The sequence below is a fragment of the Topomyia yanbarensis genome, unplaced genomic scaffold (assembly GCF_030247195.1).
Source record: "Topomyia yanbarensis strain Yona2022 unplaced genomic scaffold, ASM3024719v1 HiC_scaffold_193, whole genome shotgun sequence".
Classification (NCBI taxonomy): Eukaryota; Metazoa; Arthropoda; class Insecta; order Diptera; family Culicidae; genus Topomyia; species Topomyia yanbarensis.
Genome location: NW_026683375.1, coordinates 19,424 through 31,211, shown reverse-complemented (window position 1 = coordinate 31,211; position 11,788 = coordinate 19,424). Strand labels below are relative to the sequence as shown.

Sequence of the window (11,788 nt, the reverse complement as noted above, 5' to 3'; positions counted from 1 at the left end):
ATTTGGCAGCAAACGAAAGAAAGATGGGGAAATTAAAGCTCCTAACCTGTTTCCCAGCGGCAAAATCACCTTCAGGATTCCGGTGCGGCAGCCGGTGTGTTTGTGCGGTGCCATTTCATCAAATTTACATACATAATGATATTCATACAACCCTCAAGCATTCGCCGCGTCTCCACCGGCAACCTACCGCATTTCTCTAGCTATAATGAGGATAAAGAATCTGCGACTAATGGGGAGGAAAAAGCGGGTCTGGCATTTCGGATCCGCTGGTGGTCATCACATCAAAGCCGGAAGTCAAACACGCTTTAATATCTAATATTTCTGTATTTTCGTCTGTCGGTATGTGTGTGAGAGAGTGTATCTATTTCTCTATTCAATACCATCGCTACACAAGGCCACGTTGAGAAATTGTGATTAGAATGACATAGTTTTCATATAGCTTTACGCTACCGGACACAACAAATCTGCTGGTTTGATTCAATAAACTACGATTTCAACGTTTTATTTGGTATGGAAAATCACGACGGGTGCGGAAACATTCTTCCACGAATCTAAAATCGATCTTTAACAATTGTTTTTTCACGATAAATGTTAGTAGTAAAGATTCCTATTTGTTCTGCGTTACATGAATGTTGATATTAGGACACGTTCAAACCATCTGTTTCTAAAAAGTAATTTGCCGAGTTGACAGCTGGACTTCTAAATGTTATCATTTCTAAAAGTTTGTTTTAAAATTTACTGTTCATTTTACTAATAAAATATTACTCAAATTTAGTTGATCTCCGTCAAAAATAATTATTCAAAATTTAAACTAAAACGGTTGATACTACAGATGATTTCAAATATTCTTAAGAGGAAAAAATGCAACACAAAGCTTATGACCTATAAGTGAATCTTTTTTCAGTAAAACGTGCAACATTATTTTGTCACATTGAACATTAGTCTGCGAATTTTGTATATAATCGTCGTTTACCATCAAATGTTGCTTTCCATCAGCATCAAAAACGTGATCGTCTTCCCAGTGTAATATTCTTGTTTGCTTCCATGTAACAAATACGTATGCTGAATGTAAACTTGATATCTCTGAAAAGAATACTGTGTCTAGCATTGTTCTACCATAACTAAAACCCGGTTGCCACTCCAAGAAACTGTACAAACAATTGTGTATCTTTTAGCAGACTAAAGAAAACACGACTCAAACTTAACTAGAATATTATTAAAGCATCATCTGTTGTCGTTTCCAACCCAATTAGGCTCTACACCGGCTCTGTTGAACAGTATACCTACTTACCGCGATAAACATCTGACAAATTTAACCAACCAGTTAGGTAGGTAGGTAGGTAGGGGAATCAAAATTCGGAAAGGGTAATTTAGCTGTTCAACGAGAGTAACTCCTATGTGTACGGTGTGCGCTGGCTCACGCTGTTAATACCGGTAGTGCTGCAAATTGAAAAAAAAGTGAATTAGTAAGAAACCGGAACTAGTTTAGTATTATTATGAATCCATACTTTTTACTACATTTAATATGAATCACAAGTAGGACGATTCCCAAGAGGAGGCAAACGCTGCCGACGATGATGTAAGCGAAACCAAGGAAAGGGTTTTTGCCGCCCAACAGCGACGTTGTCGATAGGATGATCTTTTTCGTCCCGTCGAATTCACTGACCGAGTAAGCTGGAATGGAATGAACATTAGTCGTTAATTCGATCTATAGTTGGCAAACGAAAGGCTTCTACTCACAGTAGTTGATTTTTAGTGTGTAATTTCCCTTTCCAAGTCCATCCACGAAATACTTCTTGGAGTGATCGATTCGGCGGTGCAGCTTGCGGAAACTGGGCAGTGCAGCCGTGCGCATCCAAACGATGAGATCTTCGTTCTGTGCATACGTGAAGGGTATGTGTATAAAAAAATAGTTGAAATAGGTTGTTGATTTTAGTGAAATTTGTGCAAAGGACGGGAGCTGTGTTGTCGATTTCTATTGCGAACCAAGTGGTTTTACTCAATTTTCCCTTCAGTGGAGAAAAATTGGTTTCCACCCAAGTTTCTCTCTCTAGAGTATAATGCATTGACTTGACTTCCTAAGCCAAACAACTGGTTTTCATTGGCTTCTTTTCTTGCGGAACATCACGCTAGCCTACCAAATCTGTCATCTTTGGTGCTAGCGTAAATCCGACCCTAACTCAGTCTTCGCACTAAGTTAGCATCGAATCCCGATGACACGAAGTTGAAACGCAAATTCTATCACTAATTTATTTGTGGAAGCTAAATTACAGTTTTGATTCGCAATCAATTTGTATAAAAACAATAATAAAGAATGCTAGTTTTGAAATAAGAGTACCTATAAAGTTTCAATATTTTCGACTATCCATACCGAGTTTTTGAAGGTGAATAACTGCCTTTATATTGATTTTTGCGCTCTCTGATCGGAGATATTCACAATTTTGTATCTAATTGCTCAAATAAACGACTACTACAAATAATGAAAAAATAATCGATATACAAGGTATTCTTTTCAGGAGTATGCAATATATTTCGCGAATGAATATTAACTTATCAAAACTATTGAACCATTTCTTTTTTTTAGAGAGCTGTCTTACTGGAGCTGTAGCGCTAGGTTCTCGGAAGGGCTCCACGTCAGAATTACACATTACAATTGCAGACGAGACAGGCAATGTCGCCCACTAAAACACTTTTGGGCTCATTGCAGCGGGCCGTGATTCTGAATGTGATATTCATTGCACGGTTTAGATATGTGCAGGCGTAGGAACTTCGCGATCGCGTGTATCATCGCAAAGCGCTCGAGCATTTCTACGTTAACGTGTCCGATCGCGTGTGCGTTTGTATGTAACTTCGCGTGTATAAATTCTATTTTATCACCATGTGCCTTTTTCACATATTTGCGCGTGTTCTGGATGATGGTACGCGGGCCGTGAATCTGATGCTTAATTTTTCGTGTGCGGTTCAGATTCTGGAAGAAAGTGGGATCATCCAAATCACTTTAGTTCCCAGTCATGTCGCCATGGAATGTGTTGTCCAGCTTTTTTTGATTGGTCCAACTGAATGTATGGACCTAAGTTGCTAGGACAGAGGGTGAAGATTTCCGGACATGACCGATTCATAGTCGAGCGAACACGAACGTTTGTGGGTCCCCGTTTGAGACCGCGATTGTAACTTTGTAAGTACTAAAACTTTCACCTTATTACCGGTCCAATTGAAGGCATGAACCTAGACTTCTGATATCGAGGATTGAGACTTCCGGAAGTGACCGGTTCATGGTCGCGGAAGATTGTAGGTTCACACTTCAGACCGCGTTTGAATGTTTATAAGTGATGAGACGTTTATATTATCACCGGGATGTTATCATGTCCGCAAGGAAGCGGGTGTAAGTTGCGTGAATGATCGCGAAGGGCTCAAGCATTTGTATATTAACGTATTTGTTGCGTATAAGTGACTTCGCGTGTATGAATTCGATGTTTATTTCGCCATGGAATATGTTGTTTAGTGGATATGAGCTTCATCTTTTTGGTTGGTCCACCTGAAGTCATTGCACCTATGCTACTGGGGCGGAGGATAGAAACTTCCGGACGTAACCGAATCATGATCGCGCGTCATGGGAAATCTCGTCAATGTGGATATAACGAGGTGGAAAATCCCAGCTGACGTAGAGTTAGCAGTTCCAGCATTTTTCAGGTCCAAGGTGGTTGACTTAGTACTTGAAATCCAACACTTCTTCGCATTCTTCAACACAGGGGATGAAGTCCAGTTGGGCAAGGGCCTTCCTACCCTAACCGAGTCGATATTCGGCTGGCTTGTTGCTGGATAGGTTGAAAATTCACTGGGAACCCAACGCATAACCTGCAATATGGTAGTCGGCTTGGAGGAAATATTGACTCGTTTCTGATCCTGTGAGGAGATCGAGTCTATCTTTATTTATTCGTCAGAAGAAATGGATGATCGATACACAGTATCGCTACCAAGGAATGAAGCCGCAGTCAAGGGACATCGCATACCGGCGGCTAGATGCCTTGGAACGTAGACTGTCGAAGGATCCACAGGTTCGGGAATAGTACAACCAGTTCATGGCGAAATACCTTGAACTAGGGCCATGTGGCATCCGATGAGAGAGGCACTCACTGCTATTTACCTCATCATCCAGTAGTCAAATTGGAAAACGCCACAACTAAGGACTTGGTGCTTGATGCGTCGTGCCAGACTTTCTCAGGAACAACCCTAAACATAGCATTATTGGTGAGACCGGTCATTCAAGAAGTCGTCGATCGAACTAGTCGTACATGGTAGTAGCGGACGTCGAAAAGATGTTTTTACAAATCAAGATCGACGAAGGGGACATGCCGCTTCAACGAACTCTATGGCGTGTTCCGTTCCTTGCAACCAGAATTCTGAAACAACAGGCTACGTCAACTGGACGAAATGACGAATAAGGAAAAATCCCGTCTGAGAAAGTAGGCTTCCCACTGTCCGAAGGTTTTGCATGACATACCAGAAGAAAACCTGGCGGTATTGCAAACGGATGAAATCCAGTACGACCCTGATCCCGAAGTACGAACCTTAGGACGTGTGTGGCTCCCAGTCGGTGATGTTCTGATGTTCCGGTTCAAAATGCAGGAACTATTTTTAACTGTACCCAGCCAGTCAACCTTCAAAACGAGATGTGCTGTCGCTTATAGCTACGCTATTCGATCATCTAGGCCTGGTAGGTGCGGTAATAACAACTGTAAAAATTTTCGTGCAGTTGCTGTGGTGGCTGAAGGACGACAATGGAAGGAGCTGTTCGATGCAGAATGGCGAAACTTTCATTGCCAAGTGTCACTGTTGAACGATCTGAGAATCGAGAGATGTGCCCAAGGTTATTATGGTTGAACTGTATTTCTTCTCAGATGCGTCGGAACGAGCATATGGATCATGCGCATATGTTAGAAGTGTAGATTCAACGGGAGGCATTGGCGTTGTGTTGCTTTCGTCTAAATCCAAGGTGGCCCCATTGAAATGCATTTCCATTCCGCGGAGCCTTGATGGCGGCTCAGCTGGTGGAGGAGATTTCCGCGGCCATTCAGGTGGACGCGCATTTGTTTTTCTGGACAGACTCCACCTGCATTCTCCAGTGGCTCTAGGCAACACCCTCGACGTTGACTACATTAGTTGCAAATCATGTGGACAAAATCCAAACAATTACTGAAAAGTACACTTGGCAGCATGTTACAGCTATCCAATTCACGGCAGACCTAATTTAACGAGGATTGTCTCCAGAGCAAATCCAGTGTAGCAAGGGCCCACCGTGGTTTCAAGAAGTGCTAAAAAAATGGCCACAACAACAAGTAATGGCAAGCGTGGGAAACGCTGAAAAGAAGATTCGTCGTACAGCAGCACCCTGCACGAAACAACAGGAAGAGTTCGGTACGAACGCTATTGCAACATTATCACAAAAGGTTCCTTCATGCAGGTCCGCAGCGTCTATTTGGCAGAATTCGTCACAATGTAGTCGACAGAACGTTCACCGCTGTCACCGTTGCTTCCGAGCAAAACCGGACGGAACAAATTTTGTCGGAGCCCGTTGAAACAACTATTAGAACTGATACGGAATATCTCGAAAAAATGACGTTCGAATGCTCCAAGGAGGGAATACAATTTGAAGATATGACCACACCTTTAGCGCAGGTGGAACGCTGTTTCAACTCGAAACCGTTGATAACCAATTCCGACAATCCGAACGACCTCGAACCCTTAACGCCGCAACATTGTTTTGTTTGGAACATCGTTACAACAACTTCCCAATCCAGACATGTCAGCTGTGCCGCTAAACAGATTGAACTAGTTGCGAGTTGTTATTGTTATTTTGTTATTGTTATTTATCAGTGTGCAATCGGGCTGTCTCACCAACCTATTTCTGCAACCTATGTGCATTAACTGTACACCTACCGTCTATCCGTTGCACTTGACAGTGTGTGCAGTGCTTTATGGTCACACCTACGACCGCGCACCCGGCTTCCCATGAGCGTTCTATACACATCCATGCATACAGGCATACATACGGGCTTACATTCATACATACATACAAACTATTTGGCGCATGTTTAGAGCGTGTAACGTCGTTTCATCTAGTCTGTCATCCTATATAAGATCATCCTACCATCGCCTTGGGGTCAACGTCATATTGGCAAATTTCGCATTTAATCCGCTTCTGTCTCTTCCTAATCTCATTTTTGTCTCCTAGGTCCGAAGCGGATCAATCGACTATTAATTGAAACGGTAAACGTACTAGCAGTATTAGTCCTTACTCGTGAATACTTTTCCTACAACTGTGCTGTTTCTTCTCTATCTTATAACATAACTCGATTATCCCTGTTCTAGTCAATATACATATTCATTACATTATGGACCAGGCAAACCCTTAATTTTTCTATTATTATTATCCTGAGTAGCTATACCAGTGAAGGTATTTTAGGATTTCGCAAGAAGAATCTCTGCCAATAAAGGCGTAAGCTATATTTATCCACATAAAGATTGCTCGAACGGAATGTCCGCCTGGTTCGACTCGAATAGACCACACCGACCCGAAAGGGTTGCTTATCATTTCTTCATTTCGAGTTGTTCAGAAAAAAAGCAGAAACTCTGGAAAAGGTGGCGATTAGAATATTTAGTGAAACTACAAAGAAGAACGAAACGTTGGCAGCCGGCAACTTCTATTAGGAAAGGACAATTGGTTGTCATTCGAGACGTGAATCTTTCTTCTATCCGTTGGAAAATGGATAGAATCCAACAAGTGCACCCAGCAGACGATGGAGTCGTCAGAGTAGTGACACTGACAACAGCGACGGAAGTTTTAGTTAGATTAGTGAGAAAAATATGCATTCTACCATCAGCGAAGGCAGAAACAGCAGGTAGTTCCCAGTACCTGGATCAATCGACGCGTCCATCTGGTCTGTCTTTTTAGAAATTCCAGCAATTTCAGGAGAGGTGAAAATGTTTGTGAGTGTATTACTTCACCCAGAAACCATCAGTGCACCCCTCGGACGCTGCACCGTTTTCCCTGGCATAGCTGTCCTTTGATGAATTTAAGCCACCAACGTTCTGGTAGTAAACCTCGGTGCCGTTGGGAGGACGAATCAGGTTCGACAGGAGACTGTAGTAACAGCAGAGAGCGTAGCAATGTTACCGTTTTGAGTGGATTAGAATGTCCTTTCATCCTTCCCACGAACAGTATCGGAATGACTAACGATCAATCACAAGACTGTAGTGGGGGATCGAGGGCTTCCATAATACCAACTGCAGTGCGTCGCAGAGTGCGTTAAGTACCGATGGTGCGAAGCGGAGAATAAGAACGGAACGGTAGTAGCTTAGGGTGAAAGGCAAACGATGGCCTAGCAACGTGAAACTATTCAGCGGTTGGACCGTTACAATTTGTATAAAACTTTCTAAGTATCACGGCTTGGAAGAGCGCTTCGCCACCTACGTATACAGTATCGGAACAACTGCTGAACGCTAGTGGCTCGATTGTAGCGGGGGGATTCAGGGCTTCTCTCGCACCAACTGCGTTGCGTCTCAGCATGTGTTCAACACTCCTTAACAATCGCGATGTAGCTGGATATAGCGGCATTGTCAGTTGTTGCGGAACCGGCGACAGGGTCTTTGATGGTCCGGGTTTCCTAAGCGGACTGCAAGCTTCTTCTGAAGGAGGAAAATTTGTCAGCGGACATCATATATTCTAGGTAGGCTATCCTCAAATTCCTGGAACTGAAAAATCTGGAGCGGCCATGTATCAGGGTTAAGAGCTATATGATGGTACTTTGGATGAACTCCAACTTTGAGGAAATCAAGTTCAAAGTGCTAGCGTCAGTGCCTTTTTTACAAAAATGTTAATTTTTTCTGCTCGTGGTAGATTAAAGCTGCAGTCTTATCAGCCTGCTGAAATATATGGTTTTTGTGTTTTTCGATCCCAACAATTTTACGAAAAAATAGGCTTAAAACCCTATATGAACTAGAAAAAATGGACATTATAGGGTTAAAAATGTGTGATTTAGTAGTTATATAAGAACAGCTCCTTAGGTTTTCTTTTAAAAGATGTCAGAATAATAAAAGCCTAGCGTTCAGAAGCAAACAATTTAACTAAACATTAACAAAATATATCATGTTTTTCTCACGCAAACGCGGAAATGTTGAACCACTCCTAAAAACCATAATCAATCTCACCTACCTGAAAGCCATTATTGTCCGAATCAACGACATCCAGTTCCCACAATTCCTTCCGCCAATCCCTGGGTCGCGAGAAACCGCGTAACGCTTCCCGCAGGTCCCCTTCCGGGTTACGAAATTTTATCTTCTTATCCGACGGCCAAGCGATTTCTGTCCTCAGCAGCGGTACCGGTCCGTACAATTCCGACGATAGCTCGAAAGTATCACTGAACAGTGAATTAGCAATCGCTCCACAGGGTGCAATCGGTTGCGTGTTTGCATCGTCCGTATAGGCAAACGGAGCACAATCACTGGACGGAGTCATCGACAGACGTCCTAGCAGCTGATCGTCGTCACGAGACTTCACGTAGCGCCGATGATTTTGATAGTAATTCGTCAAACCATAGTACATGTACACTTTACCGAGGAAATCTTTCTCCAGCGTAAAGTTAACCGAGCACATACAATCGTCGGCTTCCTTCGAACTCAGCACTTCCGAGCAAGTGCGATTCATGCTGCCCACCTGGACGCAGTTGGTGTAATCGTAAACGAACTCAGTAATCTAAGATTGAAGACTAGTTAACTTTTTCGTATATTAAGGAAAAAACGAAGAACTTACGGCATTCGAAAAGTACAGAAGAGCCACACCCACAGGAATGAACGCGATTCCGATAACAAAGAAGGCAGGAAGAACTGTCCCAGCCGTCAGTACGGGTTGCCATGCCGGAAGTCGCTGTTGCTTGAAAGCCGAATCTAGACAGGAAAAATAAGTAAATAGTGTGATGAGTCATCCCTGTGCTTTGAACAATCCAATGAACCAATTCGCTATTTACATACATATACTGCTATCTGAATATACTTCCTGTTGTCAATCAATTGAATGATTATAACAATACCCCACAAAAATCGATATTATTTTTACAACCAATTCGACTACAACACGGAACTATTAAATGGATTCTAGCTAGCAACTTACCTGAAGGTCGTTTCGATTTTGGAATGTCTCCACCGTCCACCGCGTCTGGCATCGTGTGAAAAGCACGTTTCCGATGCCGAACTCACAAATTCTCAGAAATTGTGTAAAACTCACGCTGTTTATTCTTGTACAAAATATGTTTTCGATATTTTTCCACTAAGTTTGTGTTATGAGGGTGATGAGAAAAATATGTGCCACCAGCGAAAAAAGAAACATTTGACTTTGACAGAACGCATAAACGAAAGTCCTTTTAACCCTTTTATGTACATTGATTCTATGACGGACGGGCATACCCGCTTATGCCGGGTGTGCCAAAACCAGGGATGGCAGGTCATATTTCTTGAAATCTATCCGCCGCCCATGTAAAAATCTGTGCTAAGAAGAACGTACAAATTTGTCTCAAAACAAGAAGTTGCTCGAAGCAAAAATTGAGCGCGAGTCCACAACACCGGTGCACTGCCATCGAAAACGGCTTTACTTACTGAGCAACCATGTGGTTCCCAAAATGTCGCAAATTGGACGCTCCGAAATCTACTATACCTCAAAGCTTAAAGCTTCGTGGATGTTGGACCCTGAATTATTTACGACGGAATGAGGTTTCTGCCCCAGTGCAGGAGTTTTTAGGAATTATTCCTTATTTTCAATCATAGTTTGTACACAGGCTCTCGGCTGATAGAAACCCTAATAAACATCTTATGATCCAAGAGCCTACGAACTGTTCAGGGTATACTCCAAACAATATGTGGAATCGTTGGACTATATGGGTTAAAGTTCGTGTATAATTTTTTCAAATAGGGAATAGCGATTATTCCTTGGATAAGCCAAATTATCACCTTTCCGATCCGATTCAGTGACGGCTCAGTACCTTTCACGGACACCAATTTTCAGTACGCGGCTGAAACGGATCGGATAGATGCCAATAATGCTTAAATTGGCAAGCATACACCCCTACGTCATCCAAAGATCGCAATTTGTTAACTGCACACTATTGGAACACAAAAGGGTAATCAACTACGAATATATATGCCGTCTTCGATGGCAGTGCACCGGTGTAATGGAGTGCACTGGTTTTGCACTTTCGAGCAGAAGTGTTAATGGAACATACCCAGTTTTCCGTATTTCTGCTCAAAAGTGCAAAACAAGTGCAATACACTACACCGGTGCGCATCAACCGAAAGGCATAATTTTTGTTACACCACATTCGAACCTCAAACCTGTCTAAACGAAACACACGAATGGGATTGTCTAATTTGTTTTTTAGATGAGCCAACAAATGATGACCCGTTTGTATGCCCGGATAAAATTTTACAATAGCATTTACTGTACAAACAATCATAAAACAATAAATATTAAAGTTATTACTATTTCAACTTTGTTCGACTTAGAGTTTCCACAGTAGATTTACAATACTATGTCATGTAACAATAATTTTTATTGTTCCGCAAAGAAACTGATACAGTAAACTTTACAATAGATTTTACTGTTTTCGAGAAAAAATGCATGGAAAAATGACGAATGACGGAAAATTAAAAATTCAAATCCCATTTAAAATACATGTGGAACAATTCCAGCAATCAAATTACCGACATGTACAGTAGCCTTGTATGTAGCAGGCATGCCCAAGTAACCACTAAGCCGTGAAAATGGCATCAATTTGGCTCTATAGTTGCTTATAGATCAAGGGTAGCAGAGCTTATAGGTTCAATATCTCATTTTAGTGCTGCTTAAAGGCCACTTTTGGCGAAATATTCGGCTAATATACTGCCTACTCCTACTTTTTCCACCGCGCCTATGGAGATATGTCAAAACAATTTGTGGTGGGTAGAACCCACTGGTTGGAAAAAAAACAAAACAAAAACAGGGAGTAAAAAGTTTTTTTTTCTCGTTCTTTTTTTCATGGTATTTTTGTCGCATGCGCCGCTTGATTTTTTTTGCAGCACGGCATACGTTCCAGGCTCGAACTTCTGCCTTTAGAAGATTTGGAAGTTACTTTGCACCAGCGCGTTTGCCGTTTGATCCATTTGGGAGTTGGCTAATCTAACTGATATTGCCGCTCTTAAATTGAGAGATTTCTGTTGTGATTATACTTATAATTGGGCGCAAGGTTTTGTTCATACTTTTCAAACTATCATTAGATGTATACTAAATTGAAACAAATCATCGCAATGTACCATATCATTTTATGGCTCGAAGATTTTGTGCCTTTTAATTTGTTTACGACGACATGCCCAAACCTCGGAAGCTGATAAGGTTTCCTATGCTTACAATGTGTCTCATATCATAATTGTTTTGATTTGGAATTTATTGCTTAGAGTAATGGAAATGTCAACTATAACAGGCATTAAAATGGCATCGGTGACTACCGTATCTGGCTTATAGTTATAGGATTTATAAGCTCTACAATAGAGCTTCATATACCCATATACGACCTGTTTTAAAACTTAAAATTCGTAGTGCTTATAAGCATTAGCAAAGCTTGTATAAAGCTTATAGACATTTTCAAAGCTTGTATGGAACCTATAAGCATCGGAAAGCTGTTATAAGGTGAATATAATGCTTGCTTTAGTGCTTAGTCCACTAACTTGTACTTGTACTTGGGTGGATTTATATCTCTCATTTCCC

At 41.7% G+C, this 11,788-nt stretch overlaps 1 protein-coding gene across 1 annotated transcript; it reads right to left on the bottom strand.

The window, feature by feature from the left end:
- Positions 1–304: 304 nt before the first annotated feature.
- Positions 305–9,396, bottom strand: LOC131694903 (cell cycle control protein 50A). Its single transcript, XM_058983419.1, has 6 exons — positions 9,167–9,396; positions 8,810–8,943; positions 8,213–8,752; positions 1,741–1,876; positions 1,509–1,674; positions 305–1,440 (listed from the first exon to the last, which is right to left on the bottom strand). Exons 1-6 carry the CDS (start codon positions 9,216–9,218, stop codon positions 1,395–1,397), a joined length of 1,074 nt encoding a protein of 357 aa, XP_058839402.1. The 5' UTR covers positions 9,219–9,396; the 3' UTR covers positions 305–1,394.
- Positions 9,397–11,788: the final 2,392 nt, after the last annotated feature.